Source organism: Protopterus annectens, chromosome 6.part0 (assembly GCF_019279795.1).
Source record: "Protopterus annectens isolate FY-2018-M chromosome 6.part0, PAN1.0, whole genome shotgun sequence".
Lineage (NCBI taxonomy): Eukaryota > Metazoa > Chordata > Ceratodontiformes > Protopteridae > Protopterus > Protopterus annectens.
The window spans coordinates 1,832,896,676-1,832,920,136 of record NC_056737.1 but is presented as its reverse complement, the minus strand read 5'-3'; the positions used below and the strand labels follow the sequence as shown (position 1 = coordinate 1,832,920,136).

Sequence of the window (23,461 nt, the reverse complement as noted above, 5' to 3'; positions counted from 1 at the left end):
GTCTTGACTTCAAAGAAGGAAATGCTAAAAAGGAGCGGTCCCAGGACCAATCCCTGAGGGACTCCACTTGTGACTGGCCTCTTTATAGAGGTGGACTCCATAGTTATAACTTTCTGGGTCCTGTCTGTGAGCCAGCTGGCTATCCACCAGCTTACATAGTGATGTATATCTAACCTCTTAATTTGTCAACAATGCCAAGTTGGGTATTGTGTCAAATTCCTTGGCCAGGTCAAGATAGGCAGTGTGAACCATTTTGCCCTCATCCATTGCTTTGGTGAATTTCTCAAAGAAGTCCACCGGGTTGAGTAGGCATGACCTGCCTTTGATTAAACCAAATTGGGTTGGGTCCAGTGTCTGGAGGTGTCCTATGTCATTATTGATCATTTCCATGATAATTCTTTCCATGGCTTTGCATATGAGTCTAATGAGACTTATGGGTCTGTAGTTTCCAGGATATGCAGATGGCCCACCTTTGTGCAGAGGGATGACTGTTGCTGCTCTCCTTTCATGAGGCATGAAGCCTGCTTGGAGGCTACAGTTAAATAGCAATTCCAGACAGCCTGATAGATCATGATTCATGCTATTTAGAAGGCATCTTGTAATATTGTCTGGGCCCATTAAAGAAGTGTTCTTGGCCTTTGAGAAAGAATTAAGGACCTGTTCTGTAATGATAGCAAGTTATATTTGATGTTATTTCCTGAGGGAAGGTTGATGGGGGAGAGGGTATAGCTGAAGCTAAATTTGTTAGCCAGTAGGTTTGCTATAACTTCAGGCTCAGTATAGGTGGCTCCATTTACACTGAGCTCTGCACACAATTGTGTATTGCCTTTGAGGTTGTGGACATAGCTAAAGAATGCCTTGTGTTTATCCTGGGCCTGGAAGGCCAAATTTACCTCAAATTTGGCTTTGGTAGATTTTATTTGTACTTTGAGGTGTTTGTTTAATTTGATGAGTGCTTTTATCCTGCTGTGAGCTGCACCTCCTAATAATTGCCATGATTTTCTTCCTTCTGTTATATAACCTATTGATATTGTGATACCACTGGGGTGGCTTGCTTTTTGAGTAAGTTTTGTACTTCTTCCTGGTAGGTACATCTGCCTCTTTTCAGCTATTATAGGTTCATAGGATGGTACTAGGCTATCGGCCTTAGGGCATATGCAAGCCTAGCCATAACAATTCCTTGGATATTTCTTCCCACAATATTTACTTCTCTGGACCCCTGTCTAGCAGGGCGGCTGAGATGATCCTCGGGGTGAATTTCCTATCTTCCATCCAATCATCAAGGTTCCTTTTGAAGAGGGCCAATGAGGCACTCTGCTTGACATGTATGGGCAGTCTATTCCAGAGTATGGGGAGTCTCTGGGTCAGGAACCTATCCCTCCAGCATGTTTTGTTCATTGTGATGACAAGGTTTAGATCCCTGGAGGGTGTGGCTCTGAAGGATTGGGATTTCTTTAAGTGGAGTATGTCCAACAGCTCATGGTTTGACATAGCCTTGTATGTTAAGCAGAGATCGCCTCTGAGTAGACGGTATGCCACAGAGTATAGCTGGAGTTTTTTTAGACGGTCAGCATATGGCATCTGCTTTAGGCTTGTGATTCTTTTAGTGAGGTATTTCTGTGTCCTTTCCAGCTGTTGCAGATGTCTTGTGAGGTACATACCAAAAGGGGCATTATACTCTATAATGGGTCTAATGAGGGATGAGTATAATGGGACAATGACCTCCTTTTTTCTGGATGAAAAGCCCTTAGTGATGAAGTGTGCCACATAGAAGGATTTTCTGACTGTTGTGGCAATGTGGTTATCGAAAGTGAGACCACTGTCCACCTTTGTCCCTAAGTCTCTCATCACACTTTCGATGTTTAGTGTCCTGCCACCTATGTGGTAATTAATGGGTACATGTTTTTTTCCAAAGGGGATAACTATACATTTCCTGGCATTAAGCTTCAGCCCATGGCTCTGGCACCAGGCATCTGTTTCTGTAAGGCCCTTTTGTAGAACATCCACATCATTTGGGAATTCAATAATGGCTCCCAGTTTGCAGTCATCTGCAAACTTTGTTAGCCAGAGTCCCATAGTGTTGGCCTGTACTTCAGAGAAGTAGATGTCAAACAAGAGTGGTCCCAGGACTGAACCCTGAGGTACTCCATGTGTCACTTGTCTGGAGCTGGATTTGGAGTCGGCTACTTTTACAGTCTGGGTTCTGTCAGTAAGCCAGTTGGCAACCCATCAAGTGATGTAGGGATTTATGCCCAGCTTAGTAAGTTTATCTATGATTCCAGAGTGGGGGATGGTGTCAAAGGCCTTGGCAAGGTCCAGATAGGCTGTGTGGACTGCCTTACCCTTGTCCACAGCTCTGGAGGCTGATTTGAAGAAGTCAATCAGATTCAGGAGACAAGATCGGCCCTTCACAAACCCAAACTGGGTGGGGTCCAGTGTTTGAAGGTTGCCAATGTCTTTGTTTATAAGTTCCATGATAATACGTTCCATGCCCTTGCAGATCAGGCTTGTCAGATTGATGGGACGGTAATTCCCGGGATCCAAGGCAGATCCTCCCTTGTGGAGTGGGATAACTATAGCTGTGCGCCACTCAGTGGGCACGAAGCCTGAGGTGAGGCTATGATTAAACATGACACTTAGGTGAGGTGCCAGTTCATTTTGTAGTTCATGTAGTACACAGCCTGGGATGTCATCTGGTCCCATGGATGCTGTATTCTTAGCTTTGGAGAGTGCGGTTTCTACCTGTGTGGCCGTGATTACCGGAATTTGGCAATCTTTTGGTATTGAGATGGGCCCCGTAGGGGTGAGAGGGGGGTGAACTTGGCACTAAATCGATCTGCCAGGATATTGGCAATATCCTTGGGATTAGTATACTTAATGCCATTCTGTTGTAGCTCAGAGCAGATCTGAGCATTGCCATTTAGATTATTGCTATAACTATAGTATGCCTTGTGGTCGTCTTTGGAATCTTTGGCAATTTTATATTCGTAACTAGCTTTTGAGGATTTTATGAGGGATCTCAGCTTCTTACTGAGGCTGGTGAGGGAGTTTTTTGCATCCTGGGATTTTCCTCTTTTCTGCAACAGTTTCTTCCTTCTGTTGTATAGTTTGTTTATAGCAGGGAACCACCAGATTGGCTTCCTTTTTTTGGAGAAGAGCATCTTGGTTCTATTTGGGATGGCACGATTCATGCACAAGTGGATGTGCTCGTACAGTACCTTAGTGTAGGATTCTGCAGTCGAACTTCCAGATCCCGTCTGCGTGGGTGTCGTGATGTTTGTCACTTCTGACTTCAGTAGCATGAAGTTAGCTTTGGAGAAAGTTTTTAAGGAGGTTTCCTTACTGGGAGGTGGGGGTGGTATGTGGATGTCAAGGGTGATTTGCTTATGGTCAGACCTGACCAATGAGGGGGTGACCACTGGTGTGGAGGATCTATCTCCCATGTTGGTAATGACCTAGTCTAGGATATTGGAGCCCCTGGTGGAACAATGGATTAGTTGATCCAGGCCATTGGAATTTATGAATTCCAAGAACCGTTGGGAAAAGGAGTTGGTACCCGAGTAGTTTTCCCAGTTAATGGCAAGGTACTTGAAATCACCCAGTATTAGGGTGTTTGGTTGTATCTTAATATTTTCCAGTATGTTTAGAAAGGTGTAGTGAGAATCTTGTGGCATGGTGGGGGATCTGTAGCAAGCCACAATTTGGATTGCAGTCTTACCTAGTGTTAGTTGCACTGGAAAATTTTAGATGCATTGTGTTGGGCAACTAGCCTGGAGGTGTGAATATCCCTGGTGAATATGGACACTCCTCCACCTTTAGTGTTTCGGTCTTGGTTTTGTGGCCGAAAGGTGTGATAAGAATTGTAGCCTGGTATTGCAGGGGTGCTCTCTGGAGCCTTGAACCAGGTCTCAGTTACTGCACAGATATCGATGTTCTCCATTTTTAGGAGTGCATCGAGAGAGTGCATTTTGAGGTTTAGACTTCTGGCATTGAGTAGCATTACCTTCAGATTTTGCATGCTTGTATCTGTTATGGTAGTGGTTTTATCCTTTGAACCTTGCCTAAAAAAGGCACTATAGGGGTGGCAAGAGCTTAAGCCAGTAACCTGAATCCCAAGGGTGACAGGTGCAGACCATCTCTGGCAAAGCATCGTGGTTTGTCGATCATGTCATCCCAGGCAGACAAATACTGGATCCCCTTTGAATGACACCAGAAGCTTAGCCGATTGTTGAAGTCAATCATTTTGTCCTTATACTGTGGTATCATTCTGGGCAAAGGCAGGATGCTACTCAGGGCTAGGGTCATACCTGCCTGGGTCACATGATCGAAGAGCTCTACCATGTCTCTTCATGTAGTCCAGGGAGGTACGTCTCAAGTCATTCACTCCAGCATGGACAATGACAGAGTCGTATTTGTACTTGTTGTGGAGTGACTTGAGTGCATGCATTATGTGACTGATCCTGGCACCCAACAGGCAGCTGACTGTAATTTTCTCCTTGTTTAGCCTGGTGAGTGGGACATCAGTGTGCCTGACTATAGAGTCACCTATGACTAAAGTGTTGGGTACATTGTCTTGCCTTAGGGGCTGTTGTTGGGTGGCACACTGGTGTTGTGAGCTATGTGTCACTTTGGTTGTGACTGGTGTTTGTTTGCGTTTCAGCTTTGGAGGTCCTTGTTGCTTGGGCAGGTTAATGTTAAGGGCCTCCACATATGTGGGTTTAGTGTTGCTATGTGTGGGTGTTGATGGTGTGGGTTTTGAAGGGCTATGAGCTGCTTGAGGCATAATGCAGGTGTTAACCTTCTCCTCTTGACTGTCTAGCACAATCTTGGCTGGAGAGAGCTTTTCTTCCAGTTTGGCTATATAAGTGCATCTCTCACAGGTTGTAGTGTTGGGTGGTAGGTGGAGAGGATTGTCTGTGTACATGAGGCAGTTGCTGCATTGCCCCAGTATGCCCAGATTCACCAGGTGGACAGGAGAAATCACTGGAAGCTGACCCTTGGACATGCCCGTTTAGGTGCTTTTTTGTAAAGTTTAAGAGCTGTTTTCCCTTACTTTTACAAGATACTTTACAATTATAGGCTGTTTAGTGCCTATGATTAATTTCTCCTTATTGACAAGGAGAGCTGAGTGCTTGTATCAGTTTCAGGTTCCTAGTGCTTTCCAGCAGGTTCTAGAGCAAGTGCTAGTCACAGGGGTACAGATTTTAGTGCTACTACTGAGAAACCAGCTAGTTCTAAGGGAAACTTTGAAGAGCAGACTTTCTGGCACCTGGAGTAGTTTAACTGTAGCCTCGCAGTGCTGCACGATGCAAAAAATGTGCAAACACACGTGCTTTTAAGCCAGAAAGTTGAAAGGGATAGAAATCAGCCCAAAAATGCTAATAAAATTATAATTTCAAAGCTGGTAACCACTCCTCTAGTGTTAGATAGGCAATACAATGCTGACCAGTCCCACTGGTAAGCAGTAGGACTTCCCTCTACCACAGAAAGGTCTGGATAGCTCTGAACACAGAAAATAAAGTCCTGAGACAAGCAAAGCCTGGGATATGGACTGGCTAGGAAAGGTGAGAAACGAGCAAACAAGATAGTGTTTTTTTTTTTTTTAAACAGGCTAAACAATGCAATAATACAGTAAATAAACACAGAAAAGGCTAATACACTTGACTGTGTAGTCCTAAACAGTAAATGCAATTAAAACTCTACAAAATTAGCAATTTAAAACTTTTTAAATGAAGCAAGCTAAGTGCACAACTGAAAAACGATTTAAGAGTCAGTAATACAGCAGAATAAGTAGCTAGTCTACATATACAGAGAAGTCTATATATACAGAAAAGCAGCTAAAACACACAAACAAACATGCTTGTACAGGGTTTTTTTGCAGAGCTCTGTGTAGGCAGCAGTGTTCTCAGGGTTTATAGGGGCTTGATATTTTGACAGGTTATTACTTAGTAGGAAGTTAGCCTTAGAGTAGATCCTGAATATTTCAGGGTTATCTCGGGTTCCAGGTTTTATTTTTAATTCAAAGGAGACCGTTCTGTGGTCTGACCTTACTAGGTAAGACATTACATGGGGGGAGTGTGCAGCACTCTCCCATTTTAGTTAGGACCAGATCCAGTATGGTTGCACTCCTTGATGGTGTATTGACAATGTGGTCCAGGGAGTTTGTGTTTACAAAATCCAGGAATCTGTGCCTGTGCATTACTCGTATATGATTCCCAGTTAATAGTGGGGTAATTAAAGTCACCCATGAATATGGTATTGGGCTGGATGGCGAGTGTTTCCAATAAGTTTAAATAGATGGTATGGGTTCTCTGGGTCATAGAGGGGACCTATACTTGCAAGGAGGTGGTACTGGATTTTGTCTATGGTGATTTGAATGTGGAGAAGCTCAAGTGCGTTGTCCTATTTGACCAGCCTTGAGGTATATTATCTTTGATGTAAATTGAGACACTGTCACCTTTAGTCCCTGTCTGTGTAGTAGTTGGTTTACATGTGTGGAAGGCATTATAACATTGAACTGTCAGTGTGCTCTCTGTGACTTTAAACCATGTCTCAGTGACCCCACTGACATCAGCATTCTCTAGGGTGACGAGAGCTTCTAGGGAGTGTAGTTTTTTGTTTAGGTTCCTAGCATTGAGCAATAACACCTTTAGATTTTCTTAGTTTTGATTTTCTATGTCAGAAGTCCTTTCAGTTTGGCATTGCCTAAAAAAGGCACTGTGGGAGAGGGCAATGTTTTAGCTAATATTCATATGTATCTGTCCTTTACTATTCAATCGATAGAAATTAAAATCTGGTGTTTCACTGGGCTGAAAGCATATAAGCTCTTCAAAAAAGGCAAACGTAAACTTAAGGCATCCAGGTTTGGGCCATATATTGTAGACACCCCCAGTGGGGCCATTCACAGTAAAATAATGAGTCATTAGCCATCATCCATACCTGCTAATTTTGGTAGTGCTGTACCACCTACACTGAAGCTGAAGACAAAGCAAACCTACTAGCTGATACATTCAGCTCCAGTTTCACACCCCTCCTTCACTCCCTATAATCTCACAAGATATTCCAGAACCTGCTGCCTCTTGTGCTTTCACACAGTACCAGAGCCTAAATGCCCTATCAAAGGCCAGGAATATTGCATCAGTGGGCTTTGACAATATCCCAGCATGAAGTATGACTTATCCGCACTCTGCACTGACTTTGCACCAAGTGAATGTAGCACAGCAATGGTCATACCACTGCACAAGGGAGGGCCATCCTCTGATCTGGGTAATTACCACCCCATAAGTCTGACCAGGATTATTTGTAAACCCATAGAAAGACTTATCATGTAGTAAGAACATTGGGAACCTCCATATACCAGATCAGTTCCAGCTTGGATTGATAAAAGGCAGCTATTTCTTACTCAGCCTGGTAGACGTCTGTGAAAAGGCCACCAAAGCAATGGACAAAGGCAAGACAGTGCATACTGCCTACCTAAATCTGGTAAAAGGGTTTAACACAATATGCAACAAAATGTTATAAAAAACAAACAGCTATTCCTGTCAAGGCAGGTAGGAATAGTTGTTTGTTTTTTACATTTTGTTGCCAGAGTGAGGTATTGTGTTAAAACCTTTTACCAGATTTAAGTAGGCAGTATGCACTGTCTTGCCTTTGTCCATTGCTTTGGTGACCTTTTCTGATTGTAACTCCCAATGACCGGGATCAGTTAGCTGTCCATGCACTGGAGTAGCTAACAAAAGAAGTATGGAAGAGAGTGGGTGCTGCCAACTTACCTACCCTTGAGGGGATGAGATGGAGATGGTCCAGTCAGTGCAGTGTCAGCATGAGCATGAGCATGCAGTAAGATTATCAAGGATGTGTGCTTGGCTTTGCCCAGCCAGTGATGACAGTATGTGCTGCGCATGCACTTACGCAGGCATGCACATGGAGGGAGGGAGTTAGATCATAGCAATAAAATGCCTCTTTGCTCTGAATCATTAATGATACAGTCCTGTAGAGTGAGGTTGATCAGGTAGTTCTGTGGCCTATAAAGGATTTAAACCATCCATTCTAAAAGACTCAGATGGCAGTGCTCTGGGGGGTTAAGCCAGACCATAAGGCAAATGTGAAAAAGATGAACCTTTCTTTCAGTGCAGAACATAACATAGATACAGGGTAGGGCACAAATTGCCCTCATATTTGCCTGGATGACAGCTTTCAGCTCATCCAAAAGTGGGCATCTATTGAGCAAGGAATATATGGGCTCAAAACCAACAGGAAGGGAGCTAATGGTCAGCAGTCAGTGAGGCAGAATATTGAACTGATGTGAGTTTAGCACAACCAAAGCTGCCATATGTAATACAACTAAAACTATTATCAAGGATTATTAACAGACATTGAAATTACAGTCCTTAATTTACTGAGAAGTCACAAGTTTCAATGTAAAGCAGAAGTTCACGGCAGGAGCCAACCAATGCAGTCCCAGTCCCATAGAAGAATGATGCATCATATTCGGTCGCACAGCTTCAAGCAAAACTGTAAACTCTTTTGTAGGGAGAAGGATCAAAACTCTTAGGTAAGCTGTCACCAGTCAAATATTATATCATGGAGGATTCTTCTTTGTATGTTGTTAAATGAGGGGCAACAAATTCATGGGTTTGTTACTGGTTTGGCTAGATTGCTTTAGGTTTATGAACAGAGTCAGTTTTCCTAACAGAAAATAATTGCCAAATACAAGAAAACTGGCAAGATAAACATACATGCAGACATATATGCTGTGTCTTTGTAAAATGTAAGGGTGGAAAACAACAGTTAAAACATTTTCTGAAGCCTCAGTTCACATGTATTTTCCATTTCAATTGCAACTATATCGCATAGGTAAAGAAGTTAATGTTACTAAATTCAAGTCATTATCCAAACAATACAGAATGTAGCAATGCTGTCAAGGACATAGCCAAGTAGACACTATGTCCACCACAGTGTACAGTTCTTAGAATGTATTTAATTATTTTGCACAAAAAGATTCGCACCTGTCACCCCTGGGATTCCGGATATTGGCTAAGGCTCTTGCCACCCCCATAGTGCCTTTTTTAGGCAAGGCTCAAATTCTAAACCTACCACCCTAGAAAACAAAAACGGGAAGAAACTAAGGGTAATGCTGCTCAATGCCAGAAGTCTAAATCTCAAAATGCACGCACTTGAGGCCCTTCTCAGTATGGAGAACATCGATGTCTGTGCTGTGACTGAAACCTGGTTCAAGGCTCCTGAGAGCACCCTGGCACTATCAGGTTTTACCTCATATCATGCGTTCCGGCCCCAAAACCCGGACCATACCACAAAAGGAGGGGGTGTATCCATATTCATCAAGGATACCCACACCTCCAGGTTGGTGGCTACGTACGAAGCATCGGAAACCATCCAGGTGCAATTAACCATAGGCAAAACTGCTCTACAATTTGTAGCATGCTACAGGCCACCCTCTCAAACTCAGGAAACCCACACAGCCTTCCTGAAGACACTGGAGGGTATAAATGTATCACCAAACACCATCATATTGGGTGACTTCAACTACCCGAATATAGACTGGGAACATTACTCAAGCCCCAACTTTCTAGCCCAAAGGTTTCTGGAGTTCATAAATTCAAATGCCATGGAACAACTAGTCACCGTCCCCACAAGAGGAGAAAATATACTAGATCTCATCATCACAAACATGGGGACAAAATGCTCCACACCGAAGTATATCCCTCTTTGGTGAGATCAGATCATAAACTAATCTCACTAGAAATCCACATCCGCCCCACCCCAAACAAAAGACCACAGTGAAGAACTTCTCTAAAGCAAACTTCACACTACTCAAGACAGGTGTGGTATCCTTCAAGGCCCCCGAGCCAATGGAAACCACAACCCAAGCTGTGGAAGCCCTTACAAATACCTTCTATGAACACCTTCAGGACTGCATGGATCAGGCAATCCCAAATAAAACCAAGACTCTTTCCACCAAGGGCAAACGTCCAGTCTGGTGGACCCCAGCCATAAACAAACTTTACAATAAGAGGAGAAAGCTATTACATGATAGAGCAAAATCCCTAAAGGGAAGGCATCTTTGATCAGTACTAGCAAGAAACTACGATCCCTCATAAAATCATCCAAGGCCAACTTTGAGAAAAAAATTGCCATAGATTCAAAAGACAATCATAAGGCCTTCTTCAGCTATGTCAGAAACCTGGGTGGAAACTCCCAGATATGCTCAGAATTAGTCCAAAATGATACAAAAATCACTGAACCCACAGACATTGCCAACATACTGGCAGACAGGTTCAGCGCAAACTTCACCCCCCTCTCCCCCCCAAAAGGAGAGATAACTATCCCAACAGAGTGTAGCCTCCCAGACAGCTCAAATGCACAGGTGAAAGCTGCTCTCTCTAAAGCTAAAAACACAGCATCAATGGGACCGGATGGTGTCCCCGGCTGTGTGCTACATGAACTCAATGAAGAACTAAACCTGCACATAAGGCAGCTGTTTAATCATAGCCTTACTACAGGATATGTGCCCAAGGAGTGGCGTACGGCAACTGTGGTCCCACTCCACAAAGGCGGTCCCTCCATGGACCCTGGTAATTACCGCCCCATAAGCTTAACAAGCCTGGTCTGCAAAGCTATGGAGAGGATCATAATGGAACTCATAAACAAGGATATAGGGGACTTGCAGACCTTGGACCCAACCCAGTTTGGCTTTGTCAAGGGCAGATCTTGCCTTTTGAACTTGGTCGACTTCTTCGAAACAGTTACCAAGGCCATTGATGAGGGAAAGGCAGTCCATACAGCCTACCTTGACCTTGCAAAAGCTTTCGACACAATACCCCACTCAGGTATCATAGAGAAACTTACCAGCTTAAATGTAAACCCATATGTCACAAGATGGGTTGCAAACTGGCTAAAGGACAGAACCCACAGGGTTAGAGTTGCTGGAGCCATGTCAAACTCCAAGCTGGTTACAAGTGGTGTCCCACAGGGCTCAGTCCTTGGCCCCCTATTGTTCAGCATCTACTTCTCAGAAGTACAGGCAAACATAGGAGGACTATGGCTGACAAAGTTTGCGGATGACTGCAAACTGGGTGCCATAGTGGATAGTACATCAGACACAGACATCCTTCAGAGGGGCTCACGGAAACTGATAGCTGGTGCCAGAGCCATGGCCTGAAGTTAAACGCAAAAAAGTGTATAGTCATACCCTTCGGGAAAAACAAGGTAACCCCAAGCTACCATATAGGTGGCAACCCACTAAGCACAGAAGAGGTTATCAGGGACCTGGGTACCCAGGTTGACAGTGGCCTCTCGTTTGACACTCACATTGCTAAAGTGGTTCGAAAGACCTTCTACATTGCCCATCTGATCATGAAGGGATTCACATCCAGATCAAGTGAGGTCATTGTTCCCCTGTACTCTTCACTTATCAGACCAATGATCGAGTACAATGCCCCATTCAGAATGTATCTCACCCAACACCTGCAGCAATTGGAGAGACCCCAAAAGTTCCTCACCAAAAGGATAAAGGGACTCCAAAACCTGTCATATACTGCCAGACTGAAGAAACTCCAACTCTATTCAGTTGCATACCGTCTGCTCAGAGGTGACCTGTGCCTGACATACAAGGCCATGACCAACCCGGAATTAATGGACATGCTCCACCTCAAAAAATCCAAATCCACCAGAACCACTAGAGCAAGTGACTTAAACCTTAGCACGGATGTAAATAGGACGTGCTGGAGGGATAGATTTATCACCCAGAGACTCCCCATGCTGTGGAATAAAATCCCGGTCCATGTGAGGCAGAGCACCTCGCTGGCTCTGTTCAAGAGAAATCTTGACCGGTGGATGGGAGATCGTAGGTTTACCCCGGGAATCATCTCTGTGTCACTGCTGGACAGAGGCACAACAAACTAATGGGCACATTATTTCTAACATAAGGGGTGGCGTAAGCCACATAACTTTGGGCTAGGCTTATAAATGCCTTAGGGCAGATAGCCTAGTATAAACCTATGAACCTATGAACCTATGTGCAAGAATTTAAAAAAGGCCTTGGTATATTTTTCATGGTTTCCGACTTTATATTTTGTTTTTTTGTTTTTCAGAATGTCTGTTTAGCTAAATGAGTTTTTGCTTAAGCTTATCATTCAGAATACTTTCTTTACACTATTGAAAATGCTTATTCTTCAGAAACATGTGGTGACCAGAGGCGACACATTTGGAGGTTGGGGCTACATTCTGTAAGTTTGTGTACATTTTAAAACATCTTGGCTATAACCCTGAATGATGTAATTGAAATGAAAGCCTTTTCCATTTAGTAATTGCAGATGCTTATGTAAAAAAAATGTTTAGACCTTGACAATATTGAACTAAAAGGAAATTATAATGTAGGCAGTGGTGGAGCCAGCCTGATGACATACATGAATAAAGCTCTGCCTATGACCCAGTGACCTGAATTTGAATAGCAGCTCGAGTGCCTAATGGCTGGGATGGTGGGTGCTCATATCTTGTGAGGAGAGGAGAGAAGGGTCTGTCATGGACTGTAACAGCCCTTCAGAAGAAAAGTTGCTGATTGGCAATAGCCTTCAGTATGCATGTACAGGAGGCATGTGCATAGCGGAGGGCATTATGGGCTACCGCAGTGCTACACGTCATCCATCCATCCACCCAGGGAGTGGGATTAGGTAAATAAATAATGTCCTTATTACTATGATGCCAAGCAAGGAAGCAAGAAGAGCTCCCACTCTTAATAGCTCTCCCCCCGCCCCAGTGGATCTGGCAGTCGTTATCCCCACCAGTGGGGAGTGAATGAGCTTGAGTGTGATTGGGGAAAAGCTTGATGGTCACTGGGTATGGGGGGATAGGAAATAGTCTAAAATCATATCATCATTGCACCTAGTTTCTACTAAATGTCTTATTTTTAAAACCATTTTGAGTACTGATCTGCTATTCTAACTGAATAACTAAGAAATGTAAAACAGAGAGATTCTTGATGACTCTAAAGAATAGAAAACAGATTTAAAAAGTCACCTAAGCATCTGTCAATAAGGCAATAAAGTAAAACTGTTGAGTGAAGTGCTAAAAGTCCTACAACTTTGTCGATGTTATTTGAGAACTTCCATAGTGACACTGTCCCTACATCTGCAAATATCATAATTTAGTATGATATGCTAGATAGTTGATCAAGGTAGTGCTACAAAGTTTTTTTTTTTTTTTTTGGACTGGAATGGAGTCCAAGTAACTGAATGTAATCTTCAGGTCTATATGGCAGTTGTTTGTCATTTTTCTGTTAAGAGTTTTTTTTTATTTTAATTGTCCTTTTTTCAGAAAATGGTAGTTTTATTCCAATTGAAATAACTTTTCAGAGTCCTTCATACCTAGCATTATATGGTGAAAATCTAGATGACTGCAGGAAATCTTCAGACAGAAGTTATTCCTACATTGTGTTGAGTCATGCCCTCCTAATCTTTGGAAAGAAGGTTCAGGTGTGAGCATTCTTATCTCCCAAAACAACTGGCAATCTTTTTGATTTATTAAAATAATAGACCTGTTCATAGGATCATAGGCAGTTACTAGGCTATTGGCCCTGAGACCCTTACAAGCCTAGCCAAGAATTTAGCCCATGTTCCAACAAGTCAGCACCCGATGCCACAGTCCAGCAGGGACACAGGTGGAATCCCAGGGTTATATTTTCTGTTCCCCATCCAATTATCCAGGCTGCAATTTAAAAAAAAAGTTAATGAGGTACTCTGTTTGACGTGGAGAGGGTGTCTATTCCACAAAAGGGGGGGTCTCTGTCTCTTTCAGCAGTAAGACAGTACTTGATTGTAAATTCTTCCTCTTGGTGGGAAAACTGTACAGTGGCTGTCATATGGTGCCTGTACTCTTAATCTGTATCACTAAGATTCAGTAAATATGCTGTTCCATTTTCTGTACCTCAGTCCAAAAGGCCTCTTTGGCCTCTAGATGACCTTCTCAGTGTCAATGTCTTTGTGTCAGGTGTGCCAGAAAAGTTCAAGTGCCCTCTCTGGATGATGATTTCTGTCGCTGACATTCACTTAGTCATTTATTTAGTGATATCTGCTTTAATATGTTCAGGGAGGTGGGGCAGACCATATCTTCATAAAGCAGAGCATCAGTCCTGGATGGAGTGCTAATGTGTCACAAAGTCATACCTCTCAACTGTCCAGATTTTTGTAGAATGTCCAGATTTTTGTCTCATATTTTTTGTCTGTTCCTCATAAAATCTGAAGTTTTCTGGCAAATCACTGAGAACTGAAATCACTAAATAATGACATGCATTTGAGTTTCAGACTTCATATCCTTCAGAAAAATACATGCTGAAACAAATCCTATTATTCTAGCAAATTTCTAAGTTTATAAGAGCAGTATTTAAAATCTGTCTGTATTTTTAGGCTTTTGTCCTCCTGTTATTTTAGGCTTTGCCAGATTTCTTGCACTAAGAGGTTGAGAGGTATGCACATGGTGTGTACTTGCACAGCACACAAAATAACGTCTGGTTTAGAAGATTGCCAGTTTACTTGTCGGCATGTCTTTTTTTATGTAGAAGGAAACTAGAGGCTCAAGGAGAATATGCAGACTTTAGATAGAAAGCATCTCACTCAAAATCAAAACCAGAGAATCAATGACTATGAGGCTATTTTACCAAATGTTAACTAGAATGTTTTGTTTCAGTAAAACGAGAGAAGCAAGGTATCTAGCCCTTGAGCAGTAACAGCCTTACTCAAGCACTATCCTGACTTAGAGCCTTAGAATTACAGTCTCCTTACTTTTTAAGTCTTGATTTAGGTTGATACATTTATCTTTTGTGTGTGCTGCCTCATGTAAAACACAGCATATTTTCTAATACTACTTTCCTCACTGCCACCATTGTATATATGTATCAGTGTTTGTGCTATTCCTTCTTCGAATTGTAGTGACTTCTGCAACAACCTTTCCTCAGGATTAAACCACTTCCTTTTCAAGTCCTTCTCAGTTAATGCTTACCTTTTTGGGGAAAGTACTAACACAACTTAATGAGTTGACTGCTTCTTCCAATGTGTTATGTAGCAGGCCTTTTGATCACTAAAGACTGAGTAAGTAGCAAATAGAAATTGCTGTGCAATTGTGTACAACAGTTTTGTAGCAGACTAATTAAATAAATGTAAAATTCATACTACTCAGACTTTTCCTGATTATTGTAAGCAGTTGATTTACAGGGTGATCAGAATTGCTATTACAATGTCTTTTTTTTTTTGACTGAGCATTATCAGTCAACTTGATTAGGGCACATATATGGTACAAAGGTACAAGTTTGTGTTTTATTTCATACGGTGGTAATTTCTGTGTATTCTAGGTCCGTACGGCTGCAGCTGTTGCCTTGGGTTACCTAACATTTAATCGCACTGCACATCGCCACCTGCTGGTGCAATGTAGGAATACCCCTGGACTCTATGATCTTCTGACAGAGAACCTCAGTAAAGATGCCAAAATCTGTAAAGATTTTACAGATGAATTTAAAAGACAGAAAATTGTTGGCCTTCCTTCTCAAAGGTAATGTGAAACTGTTTTAGTAATTTTTATCACATTCTCAGCTCAGTGTGCAAAACAGCACATTGAAGATTCTTGTGAATGATAATAAACCTTGTCAGGCAGAACTCACCGCACAACTAGCTGTGTGTGATTCATACAGGCTTTAAACTAGTCTAAGAAAATACACAGTGAATACTGGGCACCTTTTAAAAGGGGGCTGCATGCTAGAATGTAAGCAGCTCAATGAGTATTAGCAAAATAAAAGGTGAATGCTGACTAGTAGACTCAGTGTCAGGCTTAGGTTAAATTATTTTCAGGCCAGAGCAATCAGCACCACAAGACAGCAGTGTTGCTCTTACAGTGTTGATGGCTTTGGCCTAGGGATTATTTCACACAAGGGTGGATAGAAGGAAGACTGTTTGCAGAAAACACCTTCTTCTGTTCAGGAGTAAGGCAGGACTGTGTCTGATTCTACTGTTATACTGTCACCTAGATCACCATAAGTACCACCATATGCAACCAGCAAACTGCCGTTGTGCTACACACACCTATGTGATTCTCCTTCACTGCATTTCAGACAACATTTTAAATGTGTGCACCAAAACTGGGGAAAACATCCAAGAAAATGCCCACCTCACATAGGCTTTTCTACCTGGTGACAATACCATCTCCTGTTTTTTTTTTTTTTTTTTTTTTTTTTTTTTTTTGCTGCATACTGATGGATGATGTCATGATCCCTAAAGGAAGAGTAGCTTGTAATAACAATGATTAAATTTTCAGATTATGAGGCTGCTCAAAGGCTGAAAACCTGCATGTGATGACATAGAGCCGCTGAGGGAAAAGAAGACTATTCTAAAAAGTAAGATTCTCTGTCTTGGAATAATATCAACAGCTGTTACATAACTTATTTGACCTAAAATTCCAATATAAAGCAAGAATGGAGTGGATATATGAAATAGAAGCAGTTTGCATAAAATAAAGCTTCACTTCCATCTGTTTTAAATAATTTCTTAAATAGCCAAAATGCAAGCACTATAAATACAAATATCTGGTATATCATGTACAAGGAATCTATTTTTCTTAAGGTGTGTACAAATAATCACCTGAGCTTCAATATCTATGTCATAATTATTCATATACATGTCTTAGATATGTTCCCTGGTAATCCTCATTATAATATCCTTTTATAATACAGATATAAAAAAATCAGTATTCCCACAGAGTTAATGTTTAGAAATAATACAAACTCTAAAAATCTTAATGCTTTTAAACTTTCCTCAAGAACAGTAGAAGAATAATTTGAAAGTATCAGTTGCACATAACTAAAATGGGCTTTTTATATACTGTTGTTCGATTGATAATATTGTAAATGAAGGTTTTAACTCCTATAGCCACTTTATTGAATTTTAATGCACAAGTTGGATCATAAGTACAGTACTGAAAAAGACAGAAAACATTAAATTATGAAATGTATCCTTTTAAATATAAAGCTGCAAATCTAGGAAGAGTAAAACTTATCTCAGAAAGTGTAGATGTCAAGATTGATATATTGACATGAAAAAAACATGTAACAGACAGGTAATGTACCTGAGTAGCTGCCTAGCTCTATTATACCAAAAAATACTAAAACTTTAAATTAAAAAATATTAAACAGGGAATCCCTACATAACGCAGTCCACTCCTAAAAATAAATATATTAATGCTAGTCTGCACTCCTAGAAAAATAGTAGTCTGAAAAATACCATGGACAAATAAATACTGAAAAATAAAATTATAATAACAGAACCAAATGAACAAATGATATATAGGGGTCAGTTGTTAAATATGTATATCTGATAAGAAATTCATTTTGGGCACACATACACACCCACACACAGTAAGAAATATGTTCAAGGCCAAAATTGCTACTGAGTGCATATTCAGACTAAATATTTTTATACTTCATTAATAGTATTTTTTATTATTGGATGTTTAAAATGTACTTCAATTACTGTTTGGAGAAATTTAATTTTTTTATTGCCCTAATTGTTGATGTGCTATTGTTCAGAGTATGGTGTATTTTCTATATGACATGAATAGGTGCATAGATTTCCGCTCTACGGCTATCTCATGATAATGAAGAGCACAACCAAGGCTAGGTATTCAGGCGGCTGTAGATGCATAATGCTTGCAAACATGCTGAGTGGTTAATGACTGTCAAGGAACTTGATGCCCTGGATCCAGTGTTGTTGAAACGTATGAGTGTCCGTGTACCCATCCAGCTGCTTCTTGATGATATGGATTGATGGGATAAGTTTTATTGAGCGGGAAAATTTATTCTGTTGTCAAGGGGGTCTTTGACATACAAAATTGTCACTTTTCATGCTATGGTTTATGTTAATTTTTTGTTCAGGTCTCCTGAGGGGCAGGACTTTAAGTAAATAGTTTCAAATAGCAAGGGGCCCTTTAATGGCCTGTATGTCAGACATAAGTCTCTTTTAAGAAGGTGATGAGATACAGAGAAGATAAAGACTTTCTCTAGCCTTGAGCCACCATGGGCTGAGGGTTAGACACATCCTCTGGGGCTTTGTTGGAGTACTCCTATGGGCATAGGAGAACCACTTTTGTCAGTCTTAGAGGAATGAGCATGGAATACTTCTCTGCCTGTTCAGACTAAGATTCACGTTTCCCAGGGTGATGTCCCTGACATAAGTCAGACTCCTTCTCTGGATATTCCTGGTAAAAAGCAGCAGAAAGTTAAATATTTATCTTCCCCTTTCTCTGTTAACCTAGATAGGGAAGATTCATTGGGCTTAGCTCAAGGCTTAGTTGAGACTCTTAACCCTTCACATTCCAGTTATGCAGGTAGGAGAAAAAGAAATTCTTCTGTTTCTGAAGATTCTGAGTATAATGAACGGAAAACACAATTGAAGGGAACAAATTCAATTATTTCAACTCAGACAACCGATTCTCATTCTGCAGAGAGTATTTCTTCTGATTTCCCAGGAATAATTTTCCTCTTCTGCATTTCTAGAAGTAATCAATATTTTCAGAGAGAACAAAATAATATTCCATTTTCTTTGAAAAAAAAACATTGGGCCAGATTCAATAAAACCTACACTAAGTGTACGCTGTTCTGAGTGAACAGAAAACACAGATATAACTCCCTCTTTCTTCCTCCTAATTTTAGTTTTCCTACTGATTTTCTTGCAGCTTTAAATCTTGACAGGGATTCATAAAGGTTACCACAAAGTATAGAATACACGTACATTAATGTAATCTTTCTGAGTGACTAGAAAGCACAAACAATGTGATAAGAATTTTATTACATACATATTGTGTACACTTAGTGTAGGCTTTATTGAATCTGGCCCATTATAATATGTTTAATTGGAATTCCCTTAGCTACTGCTATTTCTCCTGTACTACCAGCTTTAGAAAATGTTTTTATGACAGCCTGTAACATGCTGGACGGTGTATGTTACAGGCAGCCCCCTAAGAAGGCAAGACTGTATGATGTTCCTCAATCTAACAGGTACTTAAAATATTCTAATCCAAAATCTGACCCTGCATTGGATTTCCTTTACAAATCTTTCTACAACAAAGTTTTTTGTAAATACTAATCCCTCTACCTCTGACACAGATTGGAAAGCTTTTGATTGATTTGGGAAATAGTGTATTCTTCTGCCACTCTTATTATTAGAATTCTTAATTGTAAAGCTCACATGTTAATGTTTTTGCTTGTTTCTTCTGAGAATATGAAGAATATAAATGTCACTTTCTCTTCATCTAAGGGTAAATCTTACCTAAATGCTCTTATTGCTTCTGTTTCTGAAGTAGCCAAACATTCGTTGAAGTGTTCTTATGATTCAACTGATACCTCAGTCAGTGCAGCGGCTATTGGGTCTGTTAGAACATTTGCATGGTTACATTCTCAAAAGTTGTTTGAAGATGCAAAAGCTGAAACTTTGAATTCTCCCCTTGATAAGGATGTTGTATTTGAATCATCTCCTGCTGATGTCCTGTAAATATGTGATGAAACTAATTCAAGGGGTGACAGGTTTTTCAGACTTCCTTCTCCAAGTTTATTAAAATAAAGTTTCATACCTAATTCAGGATCCTTTTATAAAAAGCAAAATAAGCAGTTTCAGCAAACATCAGGCAAACAGACATTCAAAACCTAATGGCAAAACCCTTCCAGAAAGAAGGACAGTTCAAGTTGGAAAGACTGTATGTAAAATGGATCTTCCCCCACAACCAGGTCACCCTTTATTTCTTCAAAATCTGGTTTTCAATTTCTGTCTTAGGCAACTGCTAATGATAAGATGAATGGGTTCTTAGAGTTATCCGTCAGAGGTACAGATGGTGGTGGGGGTCCCTACCTCTATTTTAGGATATTACTCCTCATCTGTCAGATCAAACTTCTTTATTTCCCCTGTCATTCAGCATCTGCTGTATCAAGGAGTAATATAACCTCTCTCTGTCTCTCTCAGGGAAATGTTTTTATTCAAGGCTGTGTCTGATACCAAAGAAAGAAGTATCATCGAGATCAGTCTTACATCTTTCCTTTCTCAACCATTTTGTGAAAGTTCCATATTTAAAATGATGTGCTTTCACAACCTGTTAACTGTGTGTGTGTGTGTGTGTGTGTGTGTGTGTGTGTGTGTGTGTGTGTGTGTGTGTGTGTGTGTGTGTGTGTGTGTGTGTGTGTGTGTGTGTGAGAGAGAGATTCTGGATGAAAAGGATGGTTATCAACACATTCCAGCAGCCACAGATTGCAAATGTTTCTTAAGATTCTTCTGTGTCTGGACTACACTTTCAGTTGTCTGCATTATTTTTTAGGTTAGCCACTAGTCCAAGGGTATTCACAAAGTATCTAGCTCCAGTGACAACCCATGGCAGACTACAGGGCTGTCACATTTTTTTCTTATTGAGAACCCTTGCTTATCTTTGTAGAGTCTTTTTCAAACTGTCAGGAAGTTCTCACTTGCGTAAGAGATCACCTTTAAAGACCAGGTTTTGAGGAGAACATTCGGAATTTTTTTCTAATTCCATCTACCAGATAGTATTCCTGGTGTGTCTCCTGAATACTTCACTTAAAAACAAGGACTACTATAACTGGTTTTCTTGCATCTATTTTTTGAACTCTTGGTAATGGGTTATCTCATGTGACATAAATGTCATCAGTTTCTATAATGCTCTGTGCCTCATGTTTCCAGTGTTTTACAGCTATTTCAGTATTATAATGTCTGTACAATCCGCAGTGCAACAGTCTTGCCACATTATTATGGCTTTCAGAATAGAGTCCTTCTGTTATTAGTACATCTCACCAAACAACAAGATGTGCCACTGTTTCCAATTTGTTTTATAAAACCTATATTTGTCTGTTTCTCCCACATGTTCAATGGACTTTGTAAACCAACGTGTATGTAGTCCACTATCTTGTGACCCAGATGTTAACCTTTCATCTTTTCGTTTAAATTCACCTCTTGTTAGCCATTCCTGTGTTTGATCCTGATCAACAGAAGGTTGGTCCAAGAGTGTTTTATACTTGCAACTGTATTTATGTATTTTCCGCATTTCTTGCCTTCTCATCTGATCCTTCACCTTATATTCTTTCTTTTGTTTTTTTGGCACATTCAGTTGTTGCCTGATTTTTATCCGCTTCTTGTTTGATTTCCATTCCCACTTGACACTGATATGGTTCTGCTAAACTAAACAGGGATGTCATCTTATACTTATTCTCCTCATGTTTCAAAACTTTCACTACATTTGGGTCTTTTGAGGTCAGCAGATATTTATACAATACTGAAGATCTATACATTTAATCAATTTCGAGGAGGCTTATACATCCTGCAGAACAGGGAATATATAGTCTTGGTATGCACTGATTTTTATAAATCATTTGATGAGTATGAAGGATCCTTCTTGTTTTCCTCTCCAATCAATCCAACACTTGTTGGGGCCAGTCAATCACTCATCAGTTCCCAAATATTTATACACTCCCTCTTGCTCAAGTTCTTTTATATCCTATTCCTGTCCCAAGCTGATGTTTTTTTGGTGCTGCAGCTTTCCTGCTTTAAAGGTTGCTTCTGCACATTTATTAAGACCAAATGACATTCTTATAGCATCTGAAAAAGTTTTGACCACTTGCGGTTGTGCTTTCAGTTCCTCATCTGATGAACTATACAGTTCTAACTCATCTACAAAAAAAAAAAAAAAAGATTAGAAGTCTTTACACTTTGTTGTTTTCTGGGAGCCAAGTTGTAGCCATGACCAAATCTGTTAAGTAGACAACTTAATGGGTTAAGGGCAAGACAAACGAGCAGAAGTGACAAAGAGCCACCCTGGAATATCCACCTTTGAATTTTTAGCCCTGGAATAATAATTTGTCCTTTATCATGGCTTAACTGCAAAATGGTTTGCCACCATTTCATGGCCACTGTAATGTAGGGTGTGTATTATACATTTTTAAGCACCCTTCTATCCATGAATGTGGGATACTGTCTAATGCTTTTTGTAGTCTATTCATGCCATTATAACTTTAACAACAAATGATCCTTTGTTGCATATGACCTCTTCTGTTACCCTTTTGTTCTATTGCCATGATTGAGTTGTCTTCTAAATGACCATAAACTCTGTAGGCATCAATTCCAGTGTATAGCTTATACTTCATCAGAAGGTAAGTTACTGATCTATAGTTGTTAGGATAGCTTGTAGGTTCGCTCCTAAATAGTATTGTTTTTCCTGTTCCTAACCAGGCTGGTGTCTGTTCATGGCTAACTCTTCAGGTAAAGATATTATTTTCCTGTTAGGAGATTTCATATCCCATACCTTTAAACATCTTATTCTTTCTTTTACTTTTTCTGTCCATTTATCATCTTTAGTTCTCTATAAAACATTTTGGGGGGTCATCAATAAATTTTTTTTTTACTTTTTTTCCTATATATATCTGCATATCTTCTAAGTTTTCTGCCTGTGCTTGATATTTTTAGTTTATTGTCTTAATTGCTTTATAATTTTCTTTGTTCAATACCTCCATGATAGCATTTGATTTCTCCCCTTCCTTTCCCTTACTACTCTGTGTATTTGTGGTAAGACTATCTGTTATTAATTTAGCCGCACAGTAATAAATCTTATTTACTTCTGTTCCATCTCATGAATTTCTATAAACAGACCTAATTACTGTGTTCATTTGTTTTATCAAACTTTTAACTTTTTAGGTTTTATTGATTTTCTATAGTCTATTTCTTTCATTGATCTTAATATGTCTGTCCATCTCTATTGAATCAAGCAACTCTTCTCTCAGATCATTTTCTTCTTCACCGAGGGCACATTCTTTGTTCTGCATTTCCTGCAGGCATTATACAGAAAGGTCCAGAGCATCTTCCTGTGCCAAATTATCTTCAGTTTCATCCTGTGTCATCCATTGTTCTTTCATATGGGAACTCACTGGCCTATCACTCTACAACACTGACTGTGTCAGAGTTGCCACAGTTTCTTGTTCCTTCCATTGCTGTACAACTCCAACTGAATGCTTGTACTGATTTCCCATGGAAGGCTCCAAAGTATCTTCATGTGGCAACTGATCAGATGTTTTCTGCTCCACTGGTTTCTCCTTAATCTGGAAATCCATTATTTTCTACTGCTGTGACGTTATCAGAGTTAGATCTTCTACACTAAATCCTTCACTTCACAGATAATCTACAACCTCAGTTTCTATTTCTTTAATTTTTCCATTACTAATCCTCTTTTCTACTTTTCCTCTTTGTTTTCTCATTTTTTGTATTGTAAAATTTTCCATGTATGGATGCCTTTGCCTGTATTTCTCTTCAAATATCTTTGGTGCTGCTCTTTTTGTATTGATTAATTTTTCTTTCTCCTTTGCATACATATTGCACCATATTAAATCTCCTTTTCTTTTCCATGTCCATATTTCTTC

At 40.3% G+C, this 23,461-nt stretch overlaps 1 protein-coding gene across 1 annotated transcript in view; it reads left to right on the top strand.

Annotated features, from left to right (window-relative positions):
- LOC122804029 (ankyrin and armadillo repeat-containing protein-like) overlaps positions 1-23,461 on the top strand; it is a 138,743-nt gene that overhangs the window by 51,763 nt on the left and 63,519 nt on the right. The window contains exon 3 of the mRNA XM_044073707.1: positions 15,365-15,561. Coding sequence (XP_043929642.1) covers positions 15,365-15,561 — 197 coding nt within the window. The remainder of the gene's footprint in view (positions 1-15,364; positions 15,562-23,461) is intronic.